The sequence below is a fragment of the Nyctibius grandis genome, chromosome 12 (genome assembly GCF_013368605.1).
Source record: "Nyctibius grandis isolate bNycGra1 chromosome 12, bNycGra1.pri, whole genome shotgun sequence".
Classification (NCBI taxonomy): Eukaryota; Metazoa; Chordata; class Aves; order Nyctibiiformes; family Nyctibiidae; genus Nyctibius; species Nyctibius grandis.
In genome coordinates this window covers 21,066,226-21,092,466 of record NC_090669.1, presented here as the reverse complement: position 1 = coordinate 21,092,466, position 26,241 = coordinate 21,066,226, and the positions used below count along the sequence as shown (strand labels likewise).

General features: G+C 46.0%; 1 protein-coding gene across 1 annotated transcript in view; it reads left to right on the top strand.

Moving 5' to 3' along the window:
• Positions 1 to 8,030: 8,030 nt before the first annotated feature.
• The window catches only part of KLHDC4 (kelch domain containing 4), a 28,437-nt gene continuing 10,226 nt past the window's right edge, over positions 8,031 to 26,241 (top strand). The window contains exons 1-7 of the mRNA XM_068411561.1: positions 8,031 to 8,220; positions 9,652 to 9,743; positions 10,728 to 10,806; positions 11,778 to 11,876; positions 14,962 to 15,098; positions 22,489 to 22,581; positions 23,323 to 23,482. Coding sequence (XP_068267662.1) covers positions 8,122 to 8,220; positions 9,652 to 9,743; positions 10,728 to 10,806; positions 11,778 to 11,876; positions 14,962 to 15,098; positions 22,489 to 22,581; positions 23,323 to 23,482 — 759 coding nt within the window. The 5' untranslated portion in view covers positions 8,031 to 8,121. The remainder of the gene's footprint in view (positions 8,221 to 9,651; positions 9,744 to 10,727; positions 10,807 to 11,777; positions 11,877 to 14,961; positions 15,099 to 22,488; positions 22,582 to 23,322; positions 23,483 to 26,241) is intronic.

Sequence of the window (26,241 nt, the reverse complement as noted above, 5' to 3'; positions counted from 1 at the left end):
TCACTGGGATTGCAGCTTGAGGTTAAAATTAAACCTTTTCTTTAAAAAATGAGTCAGTGATAGATAGATATGGGATAATGACCTATTATATCATGTCTGTAAAAACACCCCGAAACATGTTCAGAAGTGGATGTGATGTCATCTTTTAAAAACTAAATCATAGTAATTGCTGGAGTATGAATCTATCAAAACAGTCAATGCAGGAGAACAGTATTGTGATAAGGTGGTGGGCTCTGTAGATGAAACACGGTCTTCTGCTGGAAGGGAAAAAGTAAGTTTTATCTACATTTCATGGTCCCTAAATTGCTAACCATCCCTAGAGTGTCCACCGAGTTTTTGGGGGTTCACAGGGAAGAGTGAGAAAGAGGCAACTTGATATAATTGCAACCATGGAGCACATCTCCCACGACTCCTGCTCCATGCACAGTTTCTCATACTCACCACAACCAACATGACCAAACCAAAGCACAGACCCCACTACAGCAGCTCCTTCTTTTAAAGGCTAATGCTTTAGGAGAACATTTCTGCTCACGAGAGTGGTTAATATACCCAAGTGTACCTTTTTAAGCCATTGAGAATGAACAAATATTTTATTTTCTTTTGCAAAACCACAAGGAATCTTGCCAGGGTCATCGTTTTCTGAGGGTAAATGTTTAGCATGATAAGGGATGTATGGAGCTATCTTTACTGAGGGGCTAAGAAAACCAGACTGAACTGGAGCAGGAGAACACACCAAATCCCTCCACAGTGCATTGCTCAGACTGGTAAAGCCTTGTCAAATCAAGGTGACAGCAGCAGGTACAGCAGTAAGTAGATAATCTGATCCCAATAGCTGTCACAGCACTACCAGGAAAAACAAACGCCAGTCAGTTGTGGAAAAACCTACTCACCCTTCAGGCCGGGGTCAGTGGCTTTTTGTGAAGATAAACCAGAATTAATTTCATCAATGTCACTTTTATCAGGGCTGAGGTAGGTAAAAATCAAACACTAAGGGTCAGTCCTTGTCCTTTACCTCCTCAGCTGTAAGAAATTGTAAAAGTTGGGCATGGGATAACAGTGAGAAACAACCCATGTCCACTCTGGCCACAAGGCAGGTTGACTCGGTCCAACCATCTTTGGCTGACATTGGCCTCACAGGGTCTTAGACATGTCTGTGGAAATCTCACAGCCACCCCAGACAGTCTCTTCTCATGTCTCACTAGCCTGGCAGTCAGTAAGTTTTCTGTAATGCCTAAATTAAGCATTTCTCTGCTAATATATAAGCCAGCCTCCTCACCCTACCTGCCATGAGATTACTACAACATCTCCCCCCTTGAGAGCAAGCTGAGTGAGCCACCGTGACCAGGTTGATGTGCTCCCTTACAAACTGACAGAGGAAAATTAGTGCTTGAGAGCACTTGCATGAGCGTTGCATCTAGCCTGGTGATTGCAACAAAAGCCAGGCAAGATACTGAACCCTGCTCTGCCACAACCTGCCTTCATATTACTGGGGATATCATTTGCCTCATGATGCTGGTGTTTCCTTCTCCGTTAAAGTAAAACACTCCTCTCCTTTAAAATATTCTGAGAACCTGTGATGAAGGGGTTTGTAACGGGAACTGAGTGTTGGCTAGGTGTTAATAGAGCACTGATTATTTTTAAGTGAACTTGTACCTGCCTACCGAGGGAAAACAGGACCAATAACCATACGCAGTGGCCAGTCCTTTGCACCCAAGGGAAAGCAGCACCTGCAAACCCACTGCACGCTCCGCTCTAGAGATCATGTATCATCTCCATAACCAAGCGTGGGCTGTTCAGGCACCCCACGGCAGAATAAGTCTCCCCAGGTGAAACAAATGTGCTTGGACTTGTTCTTAGGCAAGGAAAACCATCGGATTAATACTGAGTCCCCGCTGGAACCGCCTTGCTGTCACCTAATTCCTGAGGATTTACGAAGAGGGAGGCACCACCTGAATCAGTGAAAGCTGGAGGAACTGAAACACAGAGGATCTCTTCACCTAAACAACCTCCGTTCACTTAGGTACATTGTGCTGCTTTTCTCCTCGCACCCTGAAGCCTGGTCCTCGCCTTGGTTATCCATTTCTCACTAGCAAGAGCTCTGCACCTCCGCAGATGATGCAACGTCTCAGCAGTTCTTGCAGCATGGTGCGGTGGGAGCCGGCTCAGGGCCTTTCTCTGCAGAGGAGCTGACATCTGGTGGGACACGAAAGCCATTACAAGTCTTACTCCACTCCAGTCTAGGTTGCATCAGACTTACAATTTGAATAATAGCGGGGAAAAAATGGTTGTGTACATAAGGGCAGGGGATTTTAAGGTATTTTTGGCTGCTTTGCTCTTATGAGCAATATGACCTTTCCTGTCCAGAACTCACTTTTCACCCCAGGCTTTCTGGGGTTTCCTCTCACCCACCTCTTGTCTACCCGGTTCACCCGATTATTTATAATTCTCTTTAGAAACGACAAAGTGGATCCAAAGAGACCTGGGGTGCTGTGAAGGGGGCCAAGCCCCAAATTGTGCACCTGGACCCAATCTCTCTACAAAACCCTGACCTCGGGATGAGGTGAGCCAGGGACCTGCACAATGACAGTGGCATTTAAGAGGAGTGCTTCTGCGTCACCTTGGTGCACAAATGAGTGGAAAAATAGCTAAATAAAATGGGAACAGAGCAAAAGAAGCCTGATGACAGGTAAAGGAAAAGAGTTTCAGCTGGTATCGGCGAGACTCCATCCCTGATACTGTGAACCCTACTGCCTTACACAGTGAAGATTAAGCATCTCTAAAGAAGCTTAGGTAGCCTAATTAATGGTTCACTAGCCTAATTAATGAAGATCCAGGACAGACATAAAGGCAGTCTAAGATTTCTGCTTTCTCATCGCCATGCTGGGAACTGGCACACTGACTCGAGCAGATTGATGGGGGCCAATGTCACAGAAAGACGTGACAATAGCTGGACAGAGATTTTCTGTGCAGCTGCTGGAGCATTTTAATCAGGAACAGCTTCAAGGCTGGGCTGGTAAATACTGCCATGGCTCAGTGACAGCGCGGACACCCTACACACGTGAAATACCACCATCAAAGCTGCTCTGATGAAATAGCGAAGGCAAAGACCAGTCCCTGCAGCAATCCATGATGGCTGAAAAAGGATAAGCAAAAGAAGGCAGTCACGTGCAGAAGAATTCGGCTGCTCTACGAGGATGTTTGCAGAGGCTGACTTGAATAGCATGAAAACATTAGTTCCTCCACGAGTCCTGTCCTCCTGTGCTTACTCATATATGTGTGCATGCACGTGTGCTTGCATGGCGTTAGCAAAACCTTTATTTGAAACGAATTTCTGGATTCTGGTGCTTATGAGTGTGGTGGTAAATTGGAAAGACATGTTCAGTAAGCAGTGGGAGCAGACCTTTCTCATGTGGCAGCTGTTCACAGTGAACAGCTACGATAATTCAGCAGTCTTGTGCTGCTTGCTGGAAGAGAAGCTGCGTGCCCCATGAACAGGATCCCTCGGCAGTGCAAGGCAAACAGCATTCACTCATCACCCTTGTAGGTGGTTTCAGCTGTTTTTCACAAATCAGAAAGTATATATTTCTCCCAGTACATGGCCACCCTTTTAATGCTGATCGGCCTTGAATATTTTACTAGCCTGAGAAGGCTCCTCTATTCCATCCTCAAGGCTAGAACCAGTGCTTGTGCAAAACGACCTTGTTTTCAGACCTAGAGCTATCTACCTCCCACAAATGAGCCTGGTGTGATGCTGAAGAATGAAACATTGCAGCAGGAAATACATATTAATGCTTCCTGCTCTGTATCTACCATGTTTCTCACCCTGGCACTTTGTGAGTAAATTCATTAAAAACGAAGCAAGCACAGCCAGGCTGGGCAAGCTTCACACGTGCAGAAATATGGTGTGGAGGGACTCAGTTTGATGTTAAAACCAAAATGACTATTTTAGGCGTTAGCTGTACATTTTGGTGCTGAAATGGAAGCATCTGCATTTAAAGCTTGAGCTCAGAGAGGGGAGAGGCATGCTCATTTGCTCTGGCTCAGTGGTGGAGACATTCTTACTTACGTGTGGTAGATCAGTGGTTGATCCAGGTGAGAATTTATTTTACCATCTCTGTGGGTGTTTTACCTGCAGGTGTTTTCTCTATGTTAGCTGGAGCTGCCATCTTCCTTATTGCTGGTACTGATGCTAATAATTGGTGCTATAACACCGGAGTGCTAGAACATCCTCATCTAGAATATGTAAGATTGATGCATCATTATTAATGTTCTGAAACGTGAATTTCTAAACCACTCTTCGCTGTCTTCCTTTTTAATACTATCATCTCTGCAGTTTTCTTTTCAAAAGTGCAGAAAACCCAATGAATTCCCATTGGAATGGCAAAAGTAAGGGCTTTTGCAAATGCACTAAGAGTTTGTGGCTTCAAGTGTGACCATTTGCTGATGGATTTAGACTGATGTCCTTCGGGATGTGTATCTGTATAAAGCCACGCTTTGTACTTCCCTCCAGGGAAGCCTCTGCCTTCCTCTGCTTCCTCTGTTTCCAAGATATTAAAGCACCAATTTCCAAACAGAAAATTCAGGAAGCCAATTGAATGGCCATGAGATATTATCAGCTTCTGGCTATAAATGAGTCTTGAATGGAGCAAGGTACTGACTTGCAGCAGCCGCCTGCTTGGTCCGAATCCAGTTTCAGGTGCTACACGTGTCAGGGCTGAGGGGCCTCTGCTGGACTGTGAGCGTGGCCAGGATAAAGCCCCAGACTTGCTGATATGAGGGACTTTTTCCAAAAGGAGCCTTGGCTATGCATGTGCCCTTCCTTGACCCTCAGCTGTATTTGCCTTTGGAGATGAGTGGCTTTGAAATGCTGCCACCAGAGCCTGGGGGTCATATTTTTTATGGTTTTTCTCCTCCCTATTTTACATGTGAGGAGGAGGAAAAATGCAGCCTGAGCCTGGAGGAGACTGAAGGACCTGTTTTTTGACTCGTTACGTGAAGCTTTCCTGCATGAGTTATGCACCACAGCAGTTAAAGAAAATGATTTTTCCTGGGCATCCTGATGTGTCCCGGGGCACATGCAGCACTCGGAGCCCTGAGTCTTCTGATCTTTTCCAACACACTGGTGTTCCCATGCGTTACACAGGACATGATTTTGTGTTGCCTTGCAGCACTCTCCTCTTGCTCTGCAGGGCCTACACCAAAATCCCATTGCGGTGGATCCTTCCAGCATGGCTGAAGCGGTCCTCACTCAGCAGCCCCATGGTTCTCTTTGTTTACAGGGCTTATGTTCATTCTCATCTTTCTATACAGAAGTGTCAGAACACACCAGCTCTTCCTACAATTGCAATGCATTTTCGGTTGATTTAGTTACTGTGCTGTCAGCATGTCCTCCTGCTTAATCTGTGTCATTAATTCCTTCCTTGCTACTGGCTTCAGAAAGCATTAACAAGGGAAAAATAAATCAAGTGTTAGAGCACAAAGAAGACGTGTGGGAAAAAGCTTTTGAGTCTTTTCTGACGCTTTCATGCCTGTTATTCTTGACTTTGCTGATACAGCTGGATTTACCATCCTGTTGAATGAGCATATTCTAGACTATAAAAAATAACAAAGTAAAACCACGTGCTCTTTGTATAGGTCAGAACTGGAGACAGGCTGCCAGATATAACAGCATAGGACAACTTCATAGCAGTAGAACGAAATGTGCAAACACAGGCAAAGTGGAGCTTATGCTATGTTCTTCAAAACAAAGCAGAAACAAAACCAGAGACGTAACAGAAATGAGAGCGTGAGGACATCTGTGCGTGGGAGCATGTGTGTGTGCGCCTGAACTCGGCCATGTTTGGGAGCGCACATCTGTCTGCCAGCTGGGTGAAGATGTTTGTGCGAACGTGTAGGAGTACATCCGTGCACGTCGTGTGGGAATGTGGAGTGGCCTTTCCCATTCAGGGTGATGGGAAGCCTGTGAAAAGAGTTCACCTAAGTCAGCTTTGGAGTCTTAAATTCATGGTTTGGGGCATTGGTGCTCTCATGTCACTATCTTTAGTCTCATCTATACAGCCAAGGTGTCCATCGGATCCCTTCAAGGAAGACGCATCTCTTAACAGTTATCATCATTGCTACAGCAGGATTTCTCACCATCACGGAGCAGGGGTATATTTATCCCTGAGAAGTTCATGCCCTGTTTCATGCTTATGTTTTGCTTTGTATTTTCAAAGTGCAGTGCAAAGTTTTCTTTGTCCTTTCATCCTCTTTTTTCACATAATCCATGAGAAACTAGACTATATAGTTCAACAGATCAGAGAACTCACACCAAGAATGTTCTACCCCATGCAGTTCCCCATGTGATGGCTAGCTTCAAATGACCCCGAACATCTGAAACTACACTCAGAAATATGGAAAATAAAGTTTTGAGAATGCAATTTGAGCTCACAGATCTGAGTATCTCTGCAGTTATGGACATAACTATGACAGATGCAGCACTGAAAAGGCCAATGCAAATGGGGGCAGGTGGAACGGGGTGTGCAGGGTGAAAGACTCCTTGCTCCCCCAGTAAACCGATGCCTGGTGAAGACTTCAAGAGCAGGTTTCACAAAGATGCAGCCTTTTTCATTTCAAAATCCCCCTGAAAAGAGTTAGAACAAGATCTAACCCCAGAGGAATTGGTGACAAAACTCCTGTAGACATCAGGAGGGGATGCATTTTCACACACTGGTGTCTTTTTGAGGTTAAAGACCGATAAGCAGCAGGGAGACTTCCTAGCCTGTGTGTAGTGCCAGGGAACTCAGCAGAGCTCCTGCATCTTAATGTTGCTTGAGAAATTGCCCCATTCACTTGACCTAGTCTCTCCATAGCTTTCTGTTCACTTCCTGCACATAAATATTGACACGCTGCAGCTTTAGTTGTAACCGCAATGTTTTCAGAACGACCAGACAAACAAAACGCTGGTTGGATGTATATTGCCTGCAACCTCAAAATATTTTCCCAGCTCTTCCCTTCATGCTTTGGGGCCGTGTTTCCAAGAGCTGAGGTTCAAGTGTAGGTGGATGTTCAAAGCGTAAGATCCATCCTGCTATTTCCACGGCAGGTACTGGATGTTTGAGTTAACTTGGTGGGCATTGAGCTGTACCTTCACTGGATATCCTTGCTGGTTTTGGGTTAGGTGGTTGGGCAGTGATGAAAACCACCCTGCTTCCAGGCAATGCGGGTTTTTGTGGGAGTTCAGTGAAAAATGTGGTGGTTGTACTCCTTCCCCAGGATCGAGAAACAATCACAAAAGCAATTTTGAAGTGCAGGGAGATGAAAGGAAACTCACAGCTCAGAGATGTATTTGAACTCATATTTATGGTGTACATGCTGGTTATGTGTTCAAACTTGGCGTTGTCCCAGAAATTTTACCTGGGCTCTGCATCCATATGAAATACCACGTAAAAAGCCACATCGTCATTATTCCTTCCCTCAAGGTCAGCATCGCCTCACAGTGCCCGCTGTTTCCTTCAGCTTTCCAATGCCTCAGGTCTCTCTGGATAAATCCCATTTCCAAAACCTTGTGTCTGAAAACAAAAACCCTTGTGCAGCCCCCCCAATCCCCATGGTTTTCAACCCAAAATTCATTTTTATTTCTGTGCAGGGCCTCCCCCAGGCCTGGCTAACGCCTTTGGGCAACCCCTAGGCCCTTCCCTGGGAGGGGCCATTTTGTGTGAGGGGATGGGGCCATTTTGTGGGTTCAACGGTCTCCTCCAGGCAGGAATAAATGGGGACAAGAGTCAAAAGGGGATCTGGACTCTGAGGGCGGGTGGCAGGCGGTGTGTGGAGCCGTATTAAAGCCTCTCTCCGGCGCGGCGCGGCTCACAGGGCCGGCCCAGGACGGCCTCAGCTCGCCGCGTTCCCTCAGCCTCAGCCCGCAGCGGAGGAGCCGCGGGCGGGAAGGCGGCGCGCCCGTGGCGGGTCCGCCGGGCCAGCAGAGGGCTCCCGCGGCCACGCCGCTCGGGCAGGAGGCGGGCCGCGGCCTGAAAGCGCCGGGCCGAGGCGGGTGCCACTGCCCGCCCCTCGGTGCGCCCGGGGCGGCCAGGGCGGCGCGGCGAGCGCGGTGCTTCCCGCGCGGCCTAGCCCGGCCTTTCAACCATGGGGAAGAAGGGGAAGCGGGAAAAGAAGGGGAAGGGGGCTGAGAAGACGGCCGCGAAGATGGAGAGGAAGGTGTCCCGCAGAGCCAAGAAGGAGGAGGTGAGGGGCGGGAGCGGGGGGCTCCGGTAGCCCCGGCCCGCAGGGCCTGGGCCTCCTCCCCTGAGGCGTTGGGCGCTCTGTGGGTCTCGGGGTGTTTTGTGAAACGGGGCCTGAAGGTAAAACTGTCAGTGGAGGTGGCAGCACGGGGAGGCTGGAGGAGTGGGTTGGAGGCAGGGGTCTTTCAAGTTGAAAGTAAAGGAGTTTATCCAAATGCAAGCGGCTGTAACTTGGTTAAGTCCCTTGGGTGCCCACAGGTCATCAGCCGGGTACGAGATGTGCAGGCGGAGGGGTTTAGAGGTCAGTGCACATCTCGTGAAAGTTTTAGGGTTAGTGTTAGGGCAGTCCTGGTGAAAAAGCAGTGCTCGTGCTCACACCTGCGGGTCAGCTAAGGGTAGTGGAGGTGCCAGCGCCTGTGTGCGAGGGCACTCGGGCAAGGGGAAAAGAGGATAAGGGGTGAAATGAAAACTGCTACCAGGGAGACCTCGCCATATCGCTGACAAGTTGGGTGCAGCGTGTGACAGAAGATGTAAAAGCAGGACGAGAAAATTCAGTTCAGTTCTTGCCTTCCATCCCCCCCATTCTTTTCTTCTGGTTGTAAAAGCAAATGAAAATGTTTCTCTTACTCCTAGAGTGGGGGCTTGTATTTAGACCTCAAAACAGCTACCTTTCCCTGGTCAAAACGTGGTGTTACCAGCATAATGCAAAACTTGAAGACATGGAAGGTGCTAGTGTACATGTATCCTGGCTGCAGGGAGAGCTGATGCCATGCTACAGAAGGAAAATCCCCAGCTTTTGGGAATTTCTGCTTTGACCACACCTTCAGAAAGGTTAACTGAAGGGAGATGGTGAGCAATGGGGGTTGTAGGAGAGATCGTGGATCAGAAACTCCCCCTGGCTGCAGTCCTGCTTCTGCCCTTGCAACTTTGTCTATCTGCAGATTTTATTTTTAATTGGCAAGACTTTGAAAGAGAATAAAAATATGTGCAGGTTTCTCTCCAGATAAATTTGAGCTGGGAGTAAAAAAAGTGTTTCCAGTTCCATTTAAGCATTTTTCCATTGCAGACAGAGAAAAGGACTAGCTGGATTGTAGCGTTTAGTTGCTCATCACTTTGTTAGGGCTGAAATGATTTGCATTTACTTGCTGATTTGTGCAGGGTTTCTGCTGCAGGAATAGCAGGTGTGCACTAAATGCACTTTGTGTGCCATCCTTTTAGGACTCTTCTGAGCAGCTTGTTACTGTTTTAGGGGAAACCAATCTTTAAAGCATATGTGGAAGTACTCAGCATCCATTTCTTGTAGTTGAATGAAGGGAACCTGAGCAGACAATTTTTTTTAAGAAAAGGGCAATTGTGAAGGTGAGTGGTGGTTTCATGTGGTGTGCAGGCAGCTCTGTGCATGTCAAGAAGCTCCTGTCTGGCTTTTTATTTTCAGGAGGATCTTGAAGCCCTGATAGCAGAATTCCAGAGTTTAGATGCTAAAAAGACACAAGTAATTGAGTCATCCTGCCCACCCCCCTCACCCAGGTAAGAGATTGTATGGGGCTTTGGCTATCACTTATACAGCGATTGATGGTGCTTTTAATGAAATTTATTTATATAAAGGTATTTCCCAAGAGTGGAAGGCGTATCTGGCAGAGCTGATATCTGGAGTTATAAAATATCTGGTATATTGAATCCCTGGTTAAAAAAGGGACCAAAAGCCTTTTTTTTTGGCCTTAAAATCTGCTTTTTAATCATCCCATCAGCACAAAGGAGGCAAAGCAGGGTTAGATTACAGGGCTTTGATGAAAAATAAAAGTTAAGAGGAAGTTTTGGATTTGGACTAGAAATCTGAAAGGACTTAAGAGGCAAAAGGTTGTGTCATGAGATACAAGACACTTTATCAAGGATAGCTTGGGGTCCACATACTTCTAGGTTCTGTATTCCTGTTTCCTGTGGCTTGTTAAATAAATGGCTTTCTCTGTGATATCTATTTTCCTCTCTGTGTGGTGGACAGGTCAGTACACTACTGTTAATCTCACAGGAGTGTTACAGTTAGTTCCTCCTTGGCAGTGATAGGGATCTGTCTCTGCATGGTGCAAAACACTCTGTGGATGAGCGATGACCAGTGGTGACTGCAGAATAATGACACAGATAAGTTGATACGAGACAGCCCAGTTCGACCCGTAGTTACGTGCCCTCATAAAACTAATTTTTGTTCTTGACACACCAGCATTAAAATTCAAGAGCTCACGTCAAAAGGCGTGTTAAATGACAGTGTAACGTGTACTCCTAAAATAGGAGACGATTTCAGACAGTGTCAAATTAATCTTGCTGGAAGTTTTTAAGAAGTTAATTTCTTTGAGAAGTTTTTCGCCCTGGGGTGAATGTCACAGCCTAGTAATTTGGCAGATGATGGAGAGACCTTTGTGGCTAGAGGGCAGAGGTGCTAGTGCTAGCTGAGTTAAAGGCTGCAAGCTTCTGAGTTTTAAACATCTACTGTTTTGGCCATTCTTTTTTCTTTCACAGGCTGAACGGCTCCCTCTCTGCTCACCCTGAGAAAGACGAATTGATCCTTTTTGGAGGCGAATATTTCAATGGCCAAAAAGTAACGTATACTTCCATTTTTTCTTCTTTATTCCACCCTCTCCCCGCCTTTTACTGTAATTTGCATGAGTCTCATTTGAAGTGAATTTCAAGGCAGCACTCATAAAATATGTATTTGTCCCTGAATGAGAGCAAAATAGCCTTTTAATTCTGCCGTGATACTGTCTTATGCCTGAACAGTTGGCAGGAAGGAGACATGCTAGAACCCATTAAGGAGTCAGAGTGATTGTCTCAGCATCAATATTTCAGGGCTTCATAATTTCTCCAGACTTAATTGTAGCCATATCTGCTCCTCATTTTCGATAACTATTGAAGAATCTCTATCTTCTACTTTTCAAAACAAAGTACTTCTGCAGTTGTACTGCTGGCAAGGCATCGCCTGCCTTGGAGATGTGTACAATAGTAAATGTTTGTGAGTGGGCACTCTTGTTACTGAATTTCTGCAAGCTGCAAGTGTTTATTGTGCTCCTGGAGACAAACTGGTCTTTATGACCCTAAGAGGTTGTACATACTGTAGCTTGAAAACTCAAGCCTGCCAGTGATACTTGGCTGCCTTAAGATCACCCAACGTGATGTGCTAAACTAATTCTGCTTGCTTCACTACCTTAAGCTGTTCCTGTCTCTCGAGTTGAGCAGCAGTTTGGGCAACTTTAACGTGCACATCTGTGTTAAGCTCCAACTTCTTAAGTCCTCATATCTCGAGCTATCACAGGCTTAACCAAGGAGTTGGGAAAGAACAGTCCAGTCCAGTGGATCACTCTGGAAAAGTTGCTGATTCCCAGTCTAGTGGAGGAGGTGGTTATTCTCCTTCCCTGCCTGATGAGGCAAGTGAGCTGTTACTTTGCAAAGCTGGCGCTGTGCTCCTTCTCCCCTGGACTCACAGATGACCCTCATGGGTGCCTATGCTTGGAGAGACTGACCCTGACCAGTGGAGAGCTGTGGTGATGTGTATTTTCTCTTACTCTCTAACAGACTTACCTGTATAACGACCTGTATGTTTACAACATCCGGAAGAACAGCTGGTCTAAAGTAGAGATCCCCAACCCACCACCAAGGCGATGTGCTCACCAGGTAAAGTACTGGGTGCCAGAGCAGCAGTTGGAATTGTTCTAACGCTGCGCTAAAGATGGATGGGAGTTGACTTCTTTTTTTTTTCCCCCTGAGGGTTTCTGGCTTCTCTTCATTCTCCTTGTAATGGGCTGCCAATGGTGTCACTTCACCTCTTCGGCTGAGGGGGCCTGTCCAAGCCTGTCCAAGGTGCTTGTGCTCTCTGATCACTGGGTGGCCTCTGGAAATGTTAAGTACAGAATGAAGATTTGGAGTCATATCTGTTGGCTCGGCAGGACTCAAGCAGAACTCGTGGGGGAGACTCTTCTTTCGAAGATGAACTCTCTTTGCTGCATTATATAGGGACCAGCTCAACCATCCATAATCCCAGGATGGCACTGAATTTTCAAAATCCTTGTGAGGGTATAACTTAGAATTTGACCAAAGTGCTATGAGTGGCAGAGTTGCTGTGCATAATTATTTCCTTAATGCTGCAGGCCTGCAACTGTGGGCATTGCAGATACTGCCACTCCAGCAATGTGAAAGACCCATTACTATAGGGCGTTCCTGCTAGCGTGTAGCAGTTGGGCTTTACCAAGTGTCCCAACTGTGGACACGGTGGACTGCTAGCACTGACTGCATGTGTCCTGCCTTTGGGTTGTCATATTTTTTCTGTGGCAGATGGACTGTTTTTCTTCTGTCTGCAAAGGCAGTAGACAAAGTTGACTAAATTTTCTTTGGGATATCATGAGACTCCCCTAGAATTCACCTGTCTGGTGCCTGTGTCATTAAGGTCACTGGCTGGTTGCGATGATGAAGGATTTGGGTTTGTTTACTTTATGTGAACACCTGCACGTTAGAAACTGGACCAAAGACTTGTATTTTTTGCAGGTCTTTGGTCCTCGCCAGCTGTCTGATAATTATCTTACTTGTCGCAGCAAGTGGCTGGGTGACTGGTACATTTCCAAATGCCATACAGGATGCGAACGTTATTTTCCTACCCGTGGCCAAAGCTCTTTAGAGCTTCCTGGTAAGATCTGATACCCTGATTAGGTTCATATACCTTTGTACTATGCCTAAATGCTGGTATTACTCTGAGTTGCATGTGCTTTCTTGAATTGAAAGCCTCTAACTTGATGCTTGGGCTACCTTGTGGTGCTTAAAATAGAACTTGATTTCAGAGGCCAAATTCCACAAGGAGACCATAAATTCAACCACTCGTTTCCCTAGGTGTAAAGGAGGTTGGTTTGGTGGGTGTGGAGCTGCGAGGTGCTTGTTGGGGTGTTGGTAGCCAGCAGGTGGCTGTCTAGCAGCTGCATGTGAACCGAGCAGGCAGGCTGTGCATCAGGGAGCTGCCGCTGGATTGCAGCAGAAATAAAATGAGAAATCTGAGGAGTCCTGCTCCAACAATAAGTTTTCCGTCTGATAATTAATTATAGTCGTGCAGGAGGCAGTTCAGCCTCATTAGTTGACTGGTTTGTTGTGTTCCCTGGGACTTTATTTTTAACACACATTCTGCACTAGTTCACAGGTAAACAGAAGCGTGTCCGTGGGTTTGTATGTGCATATTTTCAGTCTTATTTGTCGTCTCTGGTTCCTGACACGCAATCCTCTGAGTTACACTGGCTTCATTACGTCAGTTAAACAGAGCTGAGGGGAGAATAGCTATGGATGGATGTTGTCAGTTGTTTAAGGAAAAAGTTTGGCTACGTTATGAATTTTGAGCCAGCTCTTCAAAACGTCACACACAAGTATGAGCAGGCTGTTGTATATACCTTCCCCTTAAGCTTTTAAGCACAGATACCCATGAAAATCAGGCATGTATCCCCTTTGTGTTTAGGTAACTTCATGTTCCCACAAATCCTGCTTGCAAACACACCTCATATTTTCTCATGTGTTTTATCGTTGCATGTATAGGCTGGTTCATGTCAAGGCACAGTCATGTGTCTGATGCTAAAAATCTTCTTTGCTGTTTGCTGGGAAAGACAGACAGGTAATGAAGCGTTTCTGAAGGAGGAGGTCATTATCCCAATGTCGATGTGTGATGGGTACCCGGGAAAAAACATGTGTGGAAGAATTTGTAGTGTAAATAACCCAAGAGGTCCCGGTCCAGGAAGAAATTTGCAGAGTCACATGGTTTCCTTTTTGGAATTCCTTCCTTTTTCCTTAGCCCTTATGCGAATAATTTTAATGAAGTAGAGTCTTTCTCTTCTCTCCCTGTTTTTAACTGTCAGCTGTATCATAGCAGTGTTCTGGTGCTGCCCTGTGCAAAAAAAATAAAGAAACCCCTTTGATACTCTCCTGTCTGCTACTTGCCCTAATCAAAGCAGTAACAGTCTTCTCTTGTCCAAATGCTGCACATTTACTTCTGTGTTTGGGGGTTTTCTGGTTGGGTTTTTTTGTGTGGGTTTTTTTTTGTTTCTTCAGAGGGAGCAGTAATGCTTTTCAGGTCTTGGGAAGCATCAGGTTGGGACTTGAGCTGCAGCTTGGCTTCTTTACTGTTTAGTTGTTTTGTAATCTACAAAAACTGCAAAGGACAATTGTGCACTGTTAATGGCCTTTTCCAAAAGACTTTTCCCTGTGTCACTCTGCCTGCCCGGTGCTGAGATGTTAGATGTGTCTTGGAGGCAGAAAGTGCCCCTGTTCCTCCCATGCCTGAGTTCATCAGCCGCAGTATGTCTTCTGCAGGATGCTATTTATGTGAGTAAAGGATGAGTGAAATGTTGCTGAGCCTTAGCTGTGGAGAGGTTTCTTTGTGGTGAACAGAGGGATTTGAACAATTGTTGTTAAACTAAATCCTAAGATGCTTCCCAGGGAACTTTGAATTTGTAGAACTGGAACTCAGGATGCTAGGAGCTGGGAAGAGCCCAGCTCCTTGGCCGACTTTCCTTTGCTATAGGGAAGGTGTGCTAAACGATGAGGAACTTGCATTAACATTCCCCTTCCATCAGCCCCAGAGAGCTGCTGTTGTCAAGCCAAACAGCAGCAGCCACTGCAACTTTTCTGCTCTCTGGTATTTGGAGGCAGCTGCACATTTGACTGATAAAGTTCTCCTGTCTCTGGTTTCCGAACTCTTGTCTGATCCAGCTCTTCCTTCTTCTCCTGGCAGGCGGCAGTGGTGCCCACAGCTGGCGGGCAGCTGTGGGTATTTGGCGGGGAGTTTGCATCTCCCAACGGGGAACAGTTCTATCATTACAAGGATCTCTGGGTCCTGCATTTGGCTACCAAGACCTGGGAGCAAATCAAGTAAGTGATGGGCCATCTTGTCTAGACCGTGCTTTTGCCAAGAAAGGTTGGACCAGATGATCCTTGAGGTCCCTTCCAACCTGGTATTCTGTGATTCTGTGATGTGTTCTGAAGTTGATGATGTTGACCTCATGAGGAACTGTGCCAGCATGATCTGGGTTTGATTCCTGGTATAGTGCTGTGATTTCCCAGCTGTCTGCTCATCTCTCCCTTGAGTACAGAGGTGTCCATCCTAGAAATGGGGGAGAGGACAGCTTCCAGAATGATCTGGAAATGAGAGATGTGTTCCAAGTCTATTGAGGCCAAAGCTGTTTTATTTAATACGTGATGATTTTTGGAGCATGGGTGTGCTTGGGTGTTACTTAACTGAAGACAAGAGTCCTCCCAGCCATGGTGGGTGTAGATGTCCAACTTCAAAACAGTACTTGTTGCTCCATCTGCCTGGGATCCTTCTGGCTGAGCTGTACAAGACCAGTAGAAGGATCTCCCAGTTTCACCATTGCTTGAGAAGACAGCTTGTATCTATCCACAGAGCCAACTTCACTCCTGGTAACTGGCATTTGCTGCCTCAAGATCCCGTGGGAGTAAACAAGCCAGTAATTCAGACCTGTCAAAGTAAATAAGTGCCAAATGCCCTGGTAGTTTTGGACAGGAGTTAAGGTGTCTAAATATCTTCTGTGGATCTGGCCTGAAGTCTTCTGCTAATGTTTCCTTAATCTTTGGTTTCTTGGTTTTGCTGCTCATGATTATATTTGCATGAGAGAAGAGGAGGTCTGGTGGGTCATCCAGTGGACTGAGAGGCAGGAGATGTGGCTTTGGTTCTAACTTTGATATAGACTTTCTCTTGGATTTGAGATTAGTCAGAGCACATCTTTGGGTAGGCTGGAACTCCCATGCAGCTGACCCTTGAGGTGGCACTGGGGAAGGCAGCAGCTTTTGAACACTCGCTCATCTGCTGTTTGACCTGTCGAGCTCCTGGCTGTGAGCTCCATGTCCTTCCTTCACGTGGGAAGCCCTAAACCAGCCCAGGTTGATCACTTTTCGCCCCACTTACAGAGTGTGGGTGCCTGTTGTCTGTGTCCGTCTCTTCTTGCACAGTAATTGTGAGGGTGGTTTAGGACTGAGCTGTGCAGAGACGGATACCCTGACTCTGCCTTGGCACATTTCTGAGGCCGCACGGTGAATCCTCGTGCCTGTCTGCCTTTTCCCTCTCCCTGCAAAGTGGTAGCATTGATATTGCCTGACACGGGAGAAATTTGGAGGTTTAATTTTCCTAATGTTAACGTAACACTGAAGGGACTCTAGTGTGGAAGGTGCAGGGGGGCATATGGAGCCAAAGCGCAGAAATCCCAAGGAGTCCAGAACAGGCTGAGCTCGAAGGATGCTTCACAGCACAGGATCCCCGGCAGCTGACTGCTCTGCGAGGATGCAGGGATTGTCCTTTTGAGTAGCTCTGGGAGGCTGAGAGAAAACTGTTTGATTCGTAAGTGGCTGGTTCCTGTCCATCAGTGTGGTTCTTGGCTCCAGGCGTGTAATTTGTGGTGTTACAGGAAGCCAGGTTTACTCTAGTGAGCCCTGCTTGTCTTTGAGAAGTGGTGGTTAGAGAAACCCTGCGAAATGTTGGAGGGCTCTTTAAGAGGTGCAAGGATTAAAAAGACCTGTCACTCTGCAGGCTGCTCTGCCTATTGTTGTTAGGCAGAAGCTGACGTAATGACTGTGGCTGTACCCCTCCCAGCTCCCCCAAAATAACTTCTGAATCCCTTGCTCAATCTCAGCCAAATAAAGGCGATGAACTCAAGCATGTTACGTCCCTACCGGTTTCATATAAGCAGGTGGCGGGGGGGAAGTGATGCTCACCACAGACTCCCTTGCTGAGAGAAAGGGTTGACATTTCAACCAAACTCTTGGTTGAAAAAATCCTCACCGGAGAGCAGTGTTAATACCCAGCTGCAGGGAAAGCGAGGGTGGGAGATTGTTTTTTGTGAGCCATTGGAGAATCCAGATGAGGCTTCATTAGCTCAGCCACTGATGATGCAGATTGTTCTCTCGTGGGTTCACAGATGCGTTGCTGTAGAGCTGATTTAGGGTTTTCCACTCCCAAAACAACTGCTGCAGTACTTGACCTGCCTGGGAAGAGGAAATGAGGTGGTTATGAGGCTCTACTCATCCCGCATCTTATCCCATGTGGGAGAGCAGCCTCGGGGATGCTGCGTGTAACTTACACTGCAAATTACCCGTGCCCCCTCTGGAGCTGAACATGAAGTTTGCGTGTGCTGCGAGTTGCAGGATGCCTCCAGTGTGTCCCAGGCCCCAGGTGGACTAAAACCATTGCAAGAGATTTTGTTGTGATGGGTTGTTACAGTTAGTGAGGAGGGAGCTGGATTGGCAAGGTGGGTTCCTAGTCCCACCTAGGGAGCAAGTTCTAGGTACCTGTACTCTTGAAGCCACACAGAGCTACCCTCCATCCCCAGGTACTGGTTATCACATGTCACCTTGGCTGCCATGCCACAGTGGAAGGATGCATTTGAAGACATTGATACTTCAGTGTTTCTTAGTAGATAAAAGGATACACATTTTCTAAGTGAATATCATAAATTATATGGGTGAAAGTGCCCTGGAGAGATGATCTTTTCTCTCTCCCTGCCCCATGCAGGATCTACTCTCTTTGAGCTTCCTGATGTGTTTGGGTGGATGTCTGTCTTTCAGCCTTGCTGGAATTTTGAAAATGCCTGTGCCCTGGTCCCAGTGTTCAAAAAACCCAAAGTGCATCTCCTCCCCATCCTTGGGCAGAGCTCCAAGAGCTGCATTAATGAGGCATCTGGTGGAGGAGGCTGGGAGGGGATGTCTTTGTTTTAATGCTAACCTGGCTGAGTGTGAAAATCAAGTTTCTGCTGCCTCTTTGCTTTTCCATATGGCATCTCGATTACAGTCTGCTTGGAAAGGGGAAGAGGAAAGGGGAGAGATGACTGTTGAGTTGTACGAGGGTTTTTCCTACTTCTTTTAAAACTATGATCATAACACGTGCTGCGTTTCACTTCCTTCAGCATTTTGCTTTTCTTGCCAGGGAGCCCCATTGCTGCTGTCATTTTTCCACATAGGTTTCTCATGTCTGTCTGAAGTCAAGCACTTGCTTATTTTGGATTGTCATTAACCAGCTGGGATGACTGGTGACAGTGAGGGTCAGCTTGGGGGCTAGTGGTATTGGGAGAGTGAACATGTTTGGGAAGACTAAAAGGAGAGGCCAGGTTGTATAGGTTTGTTGGGTCATGATGGGGCACCAGCCCTGGTACAAGAAGCCTTCGCAGAGCAGGCCAAGCAGTAATTCCACGTGTCCAATATGGTAGCAGTGTTACCTGAATAAATGCCTGGTGATGGACATTTGGGGTGCAGACTGGTACTGAGTAAACTCAGTTGGGTTTGGAGGATGTCATTTTAGTGCAAATAATAGAGGAACATAATTATTCATTAAGAAATGTGTGGGCAAGAGAGACAAAGTTTCTGTTTCTGTTCCACATGGGAAAAATCACGTGCCGGGTTTCAGGTGGGTTTGAATGTATTGGTTTGTGTGGATTGAATAGCAGAGATGACCCTGCTGTGACCTGAACTTGCAGTTCTAGGAAATCTAGTTATTCCAGCTCCACTGCTTAGATTTCAAACAATTATGTTGTCCTTCCTGGCCTACAGTTCATTCCACAGACCATCTTCGTGCTATAAGAGGCTTGACTGTGAAACACTTCTGGAGAGAAAACCTTGAATAACTCGTTCCTGTGAATAACATCCCTGGGCTGTGTCTGCAAAGGCTGCTGGGGAAGTGGATCTCCATTGTCTCCTAGCAGAGCACAGTGGTGCCAGTCTGCTTGACAGAGTTAAAAATTGCTATATTTAGCTATATTTACTTGCATTTTGCATGCACAAAGATGGTCCAAACAACAAATCCCAGCCCATTAGAAGATTTGCCAGCAACTGACTTTGTCGTATTGGAACCACCTTATCATGTGTGGGATGCACAAGGTTGCCTCAGTGCATGAACTGTTTGTTACTCTACCTTAGAGCTAAGCAATATTTTAACCTAATTGCCTCATTCCTTCCTAGAGAGAGCATTCATATTTAGCTCTGTGTGGCCCAGTGCACTCCCTCAAAGAGAGATAGGGAACATCACGCTTTGGAGTTGTGCTTGGGAACTGGCAGATCCCTCCTCTGTGTAGCTCTTTGTCTTGCTTTTCAGCCTGTATAGCTCCCTTCCCTTTAACACTGGAATATTAATGATACTTCCCACAACAGTTTTGTGAGACGTGGTGCTATAAATATTTCAGGGTAGCGTTTCACAAACGTATGTTTAACGCTGTTTACGGAGAGAACTGGAGCAGTCACCGCAGCGCAGGATGCCTTTCAGCATAGGTTTGTTTCTGATTGATGGCTCTTCTTGCCTGTGTGCTATCTGTCACCAGAAAGATCAGGTCCTGCAGGACAAGGTAGAAAGGTGCATTAGTACTTAAAGAAGGGTGTTTTGGTGTACCATTGAGTAGACTTCCTCTGTCAGCCCAGAAGTGAGTCTTGTGAGCTTGTTCTTTGGTAGATCAGGATCCAAACGTACAACTGTTGATTGACTTTGCGGGGGACTTGATTGGAGGATTTTGTGCCTCGTGGCAACGGCATATTCACTTGTGTGCTTCCTAACTGAGTATACAAACACACGGGTACACTCTATGTGTGCCATTGAACGGAGCGCTTGTTGCATTCACAAGTGTAGGATGTAAAGCTCAAGTCCTGTGTTTCAGCTGCCTCGAGCGCTGGAGGGTAAAAGTGCTTTGTCCTGAAATGCCCCTTTGATGGGATGTTCTGTGCATCATCACTTTTATTGTTGTGGAAGAGTTCCGAGATTCATCTGAGCGTCCTCTAGATGAAGGAATGAATAAAAAGGTAACAACTCACTTCTGCAGTCTGTAGCCACTGTGACATGTAAGTCGTGTAAGTTCTTGAATCTGGAGGCTGAATTCAGGTCTGTTATGTTACTTTAAGTCCCAGAGTAACTCCACAAGCAAAAGCAAATTCCTTATGGAGCGGCTCTGATCAGACTCATGCTGTACATGTGTAGAGCCTGCCCTTATCCAGACTTATCTTTTAATCTATTTTTAAAAAAAGTCTGGAGAATTTACAGCTCCCTCCCACATGTCTGCTTTCTGGTGTCAACCCCATGAAGTAGTGTATTAATCATAAAGCCTGTGAAACCATTTCCAAAATGCTTGTTTTGGACCACGAGCAATGATACAGGTAAAAGGAAACAGTTTGCTTTTGGGAAACAAGTCTTTGAGCTTGCAGCAAGTGCCTTCTGAAGTGGCAGCGTGGTTATACGTTCCTGCCAGTCCTGGTTGACTGTGCCATTTGGCTTTTCCAGTGTTGTGTTTGGAGGCTGTGGACAAAGGACCTTGGCTGTATGAATAGCTCCGTGTAAAAATACTTTCTAAGAGCAGTTGTTGCAAGTTTAGGAGGGCATATCCTTACATCAAAGGCTGTAAACTTGCCTTTATAGCTGATTCCTGCAATGTCTAAGGCCAGGGAAGCTGAGGTGATACGGTGCTGTGCAGGGTGAGGCCTCCTGGGACGGTGTTTCAGCATCTGTTCTCGTAGCTTCTATTGCTAGTCTAAAGAAAGGAGAGAACAGCCTTGTGATGGAGAGCAAGTGGTGCTGGTGAGACTTCTCTGAATTCGTATCACGCCCCAGACTGGATGTTTTTGTTGGTGACTTTGAGTTAATTGTACACTTGTGGGAACTTTTTTATTAAAACACACACATCAATGAATAAACTTTTTGTTGTTCAGAATTTATTTTTGACTTGGAGGAAACCTGTTTGAGAAGGAAGGCAGAAGATATTCTCTGAGAACAGGATTTTATTGTCAATGTTGATTTTTAATTCCTTCTTTCCTTTAAAAAAAAAGATTTTTCAAAGATGCCATCCTTTGGAATAATAATGTGGGAGCTTTGTTACAGAAGAGAAAATACTGATTTCAGATCTTGATGAAATTAATACTAGAGGTGCTATTCTGCAGGGTGATACTTAAAAATCCAGTAAATGCCTAGAAAACCCTACTCGCTGTTAGAATGAAAAGTCCAAGCAATCAATATTAATTCAGTCTTACCCAAACGCTGCTGTTCTGCTTGGGGTTTTTCATTATGACTGGTGTGAAATCATCATTTTTGATGGTGAATAAGGGCCCTCATTTTCTCTCTCCACAGAAATCTATCACCACACTTTACAGCTACCTGCTGCCAGTTAAAGTGTAGCAGTAGAGTTGTGAGTTCAGATTTTGCTGTTGTTTTCAACAGTGAGCAGGTTTCTCCTTTATTTAGGCCCTGATTCTGCAACCACTTAACACATGTTAACACTGCTTATTTGAGAAGTCTTCCTGAGCTGAGTGGTGCTCACTGTGTGCACTTTGGGAGACTCCTCAGCGAGAGTGAAAATGTGATAGATTAATCCATGGGGGCAGAGAACACACAAATCAAACCCAGTTTTCTCTGCAGTTTGGCCTAAAGTTGCCTTTGTTTTGAGAGTTCTTGAAGTTGTTTTTGTTCTCTCTCATATGATGCTCAGTCTGTGGGTGAACATGAAGGAAGGTGCATCTTCATTGCCTCTCAGGAACGTCGTTGCCAGCTGCCTGGCTTTGTGTGAAGCTTTTGGATGTGACAGATGGGGTGTTGTCGCTTATTCCTGGAAATGGAAGTGGCACATTTAACTGAAAGGTCAGGAAGGCTTGAAAGAGCAGAACAGTGATGCGTAGCTGCTTTTTAACGTGTGAGATAATAACGATGGCTTGTTTTGCTGCAATGCCTTTGTTCTTGAGGAAATCTAAGTAATTTACAAAGTCTTCTCGCTAGTTTGATGTTATATCCTAACTGCAGGTGGATGAGTGAAGATGCTATGGGTACGTGATTTCCTAAGACACTGAAGAAGAGTGGATGTCAGAGCCAGTCTCTGGCTCTTACTTGGTACTTGGAAGAAACATCTCTGGATGAAGTGCCTCTCTTGCAATTGTGGGAGTTAACTGCTATTCATTAAACTCTCCTGAAAAATTAACTCTTGAGTCATAGCAGAAAAGACTTCAAGACTTTGGGTGCTGTTAGAGACTAGATGGCTTATCATTAGGAATAAAATTGTTACTGCATCATGCCTGTGTTGCAAATACCAAAAGTTCCAGGAAAAGCACACACACTGTTCTGGAGAAAAGCATACATATGTATTAAGGCAACGAAGTTCCCCGTGATTTCCCATTCCAGGAGAACAGAAGCTGAACTCAACCAGCCCAGCTGCCAATGACTTCAATAAAAATGGACTGACACACTAACAGGGAAGGGAGTTTTGCTGATCAGTGGAATTTCTTTGTGTTTCAGGGCATCAGGAGGTCCCTCTGGACGGAGTGGACATCGAATGGTTGCTTGCAAAAGACAGCTGATCATCTTTGGAGGTTTCCATGAGAGTGCAAGGTGGGTTACTGCAGGATGGCTGGTGGTATTGAATCCTCTGTAAAATAAGACAGTGGACTTTCATCAGTAACAGAAAGCTGGGCATTAATGAAACAGCAGTACTGTTACTGAACTAGACTTTTATGTTAGAAAGACGAGTGATCTTGATTTAAAGTCTTCAAGTGTTTGGGAAACCATTGTACCACTTAGCTAATCACTGAGGTAGCTGCTCATCCTTGTAGCTAAAGCTTAGTACATCACTTTTGGCCTCTGAATCTTGTCAAAGAGCCTTGTCTTCCTAGAAACATCTTCTCCAGTAGGCTCTCACAGACTACGTGAGGTCACAGCTACACTGTCATGGGGACTGTGAAGAGAGCTGAGCTACATACTGTCTCAGAGACAGTAAGCAGCATAACCGCAGTCCCTGGGAGCACAGTGCAAGCTGCAAAGCCCACCCTAGATTTGGCTGTGTTCTTGGGAGTTTAACCTGTGCAGAGCATTTTCCACTAGCAGTATGTGATCTGACTAGTAGGAGAACAGGGCATATGTATATTTTGTTGCACTGAAATAGTAACCTTCACCTGAACAAACCTTCTGTACATTGCTACGGCTACAGAAGGAGACAAGCCATAAATGCAAGAAGCTGAATAAGGTGTTGCACCTCTTCCGAGGTTCCTGGTGCTGTTCCTGAAGTGATACTTTATCCTGTCCTAAATGATGACCATTACAAAAACCTGTGATGTGCTGATTTTCTCTCCCTAGAGATTACATCTATTACAATGATGTGTATGCCTTCCACCTGGACTCCTTCACGTGGAGCAAGCTGGTTCCGTCGGGGATTGGACCTGCTCCAAGATCCGGGTGTCAAATGGCTACCAGTCCTGAGGGCAGCATAATCATCTATGGAGGCTACTCCAAGCAGGTAGGAGAGATTTTTGTGGTAAGCCAGTGCAGTGTTTCGTGGGCTCTAAACTGAATAGTTGATGGAAAAACTAAGGGGCTAAAGTAAAAACTAAAATGGGACAGACTCAGGTTGCCTAAGTGGGGCTGATGTGATGGTCCTGACCTGTGTTGGCTGTGGACTCCTGTGGTTTGACTGCTTGGAGAGGGCAGTAGGCTTAGAGCTTGGGAGAGCAAAATTGATATCTCTGTATTGCTGCTTCCCTCTGCTCAGTTTCGCAAGCCTTGTCTCCAGTGCAAGATTAGGTGATCTCATCACATAACTGCCCACTGCTCTGACTGATGGTGTTTCTGCATGTCAGGCACCCTCCAGATGTCCAAAAAACACTTGTAATGAAGGTGCATGTTAGCCTGTGGTTATGCCAGCTTGAAGTGAATGTGCAGTTGTGCCCTTGGATTGTCTGTCACAGGATGGTTCAGGCTGCTGTGAACCAGTACTGCTACCAAAAGAGACATCTTGTCTTCTAATTGTGCCTTTCTTCATACAATTGAGTGCTGATCGAGGAGCTTATCTTGGTTAAAATGAATTCTGTATTTCCCCTGCTAATCTAACCCAATATGAGGAGGTAATATCACAGAAGTAGGAATAAGCAACTGGGAGAAATGACCTTTTTTTGGCAACAGTGGTGATTACTGCCACCTTAAAGCATTCTCAGGTAGCACGTGTCCGTATTCCAGCACCTGCAGGTTAAAAACAGTGGTTGCCATGAGTCTTGTGTTGTCTTGCATCAGGAAAGGGTTAAGGGAGCAGCACTAGTTAGCAAACTCAATAAGCCAATGAAGACTTTTGATGAGCACCAGGCTTCCTCTGCTCTGCTCTGCTTCTTGCTTTGTTAATCGTGGTAATTTATACTGGATAGCCCTTTAGACCATATGCCCTCATTGACCAAGTATCCCTGTCTCCATGCTGGGCGGGAGGAAGTAAATATTTCATGGAGCAAAAGGCTCCTGCAAAAGCTTTTGATGTTGTGAATGCAGACAGAAGACCCGGATCCTGCTGCTGCTGTCTCAGTGGAAAGGCATCGCTTCCAGCAGTGCGTCGCTGGGGGAGGAGGACGAGTTGTTCTTCTGATGTGAATAAATGAACAGAGAAGAAAAGGAGGGAAAGGGGAGAGAAGATAGTCTGTATATTTAGAAGCATTTGTGCCTCCTCACGGCCTGGGCTTAGGGCTCTGTCTCATCAGATGTGCATTTGATTAAATAGCAGTAACAATACAGAGGCATTTTCTACCTGAAAGGGCTTTGTCCTCTTCCTTTCTCTGTCCTGTTTCCCCACTGTTGAGGGTGGGAAGGAAGCACAAGCCTGCGTGCTATGCTAGATGTGGATCTCTCATGGCTGCTGAAAGCGGCTGGGTTTCAAGCGCACACTGAGCCCCGTGGAAGTAAAAAAAGTTGACGCATGTTTGCAGTTGGTTCTGTTCCACTTTACAAGGGTGGGCTCTGTCGCACTGTTTGGGGTTATAGGATCATAGAATGGTTTGGGTTGGAAGGGACCTTAAAGATCATCTAGTTCCAACCCCCCTGCCACAGGCAGGGACACCTTTCCTCTAGACTAGGTTGCTCAAAGCCTCATCCAACCTGGCTTGTTTTGAGCTAATAAAAATGAAGTAGAAGGGATGGGGGAATGCAAAGCTGCCCTCGCCTTTATGCAGGGCACTGAGCGAGGATAAGAGCTGGGTGCAGCTTGGAGCTCTCCAGCTTGGAGAATAGATAGCTTTTAGGTTAAAACAACCACTCCTGTTATGAATCTACTTCCTTTGTAATACAGGGAGCTGAGTCTGCTGCTCTCTGATGTGCCATTCCTACAGAGACTTTGCTTGTGTCTTCTGCAGGCAGGAATGGTGCAGCCGAGCTACAAAGTGACCAAAACACTGGACAGAATTTTCTCTGCAACTTTCTTGAGATGCAAAGGCAACAAACCTTTAGCATGCTCCTGAAAATTTAATTCAGCAAGATTTAGCCCCTCTAGGAAAAACACAACTTCATTAGTGTGTGGCTGTTTAATTCTCACTGTATCTTTGCTTACAGCTGATTGTGGACCTGAGTCTCTCTGGGTTTACTTCGAAGTGAAGAAAGTGTTTGGCTTGTGTACTCCCCCCAGCGTCATTGGCTGGGGTACTCTTGGAGAAATAAGAGTTAGACGGTGGAGGAAACAATACTTGACTGGAGCTGGGCAGGCACAGGAGAAGACCTATTCCTTGTCTCCAATTAGAGGCAGATGCTACATTCAGGAGTGCTACGAAGACATTTTTGGGCACATGAAGACATTTTGGCATATGAAACCAGGCAGGTGTCAAAGCAAAGCACCATTCACCAAGTCATGTAGAGACTTCTCTTCTAAGAAGAGGCTGGACTAGGTTGCACGTGTGCTGTAAAAAAGGTGCAGATTTCTGTGGAGACCTCCTGAGGCCAGAGCTGCTACCAAGCATGTAAATGGTGTGAATTGATTTGGAGGGAAGAGGAGTAGAAATCATAGGAGCTCCTCTGTTTGAGTATTGGCGTGATATGGCTGTCCCATTGCTGGAGGATATGGCAAGGCTGCTTTCCTGGGATGGGCAGTTCTGATGCGTTATATCCTGTGGTCCCCTTAGCCCTTGTAAGTCTGCTTTGAAGTACTGTACCAAAATAGCTGTGTGATGTGGTATAATGCCCGTTGCCTAGGGCAAAAAGAGGTGTAAGCCCAGGAGAGTCACGGTTAGGGGTGGAATTGGAGGCGTCTTT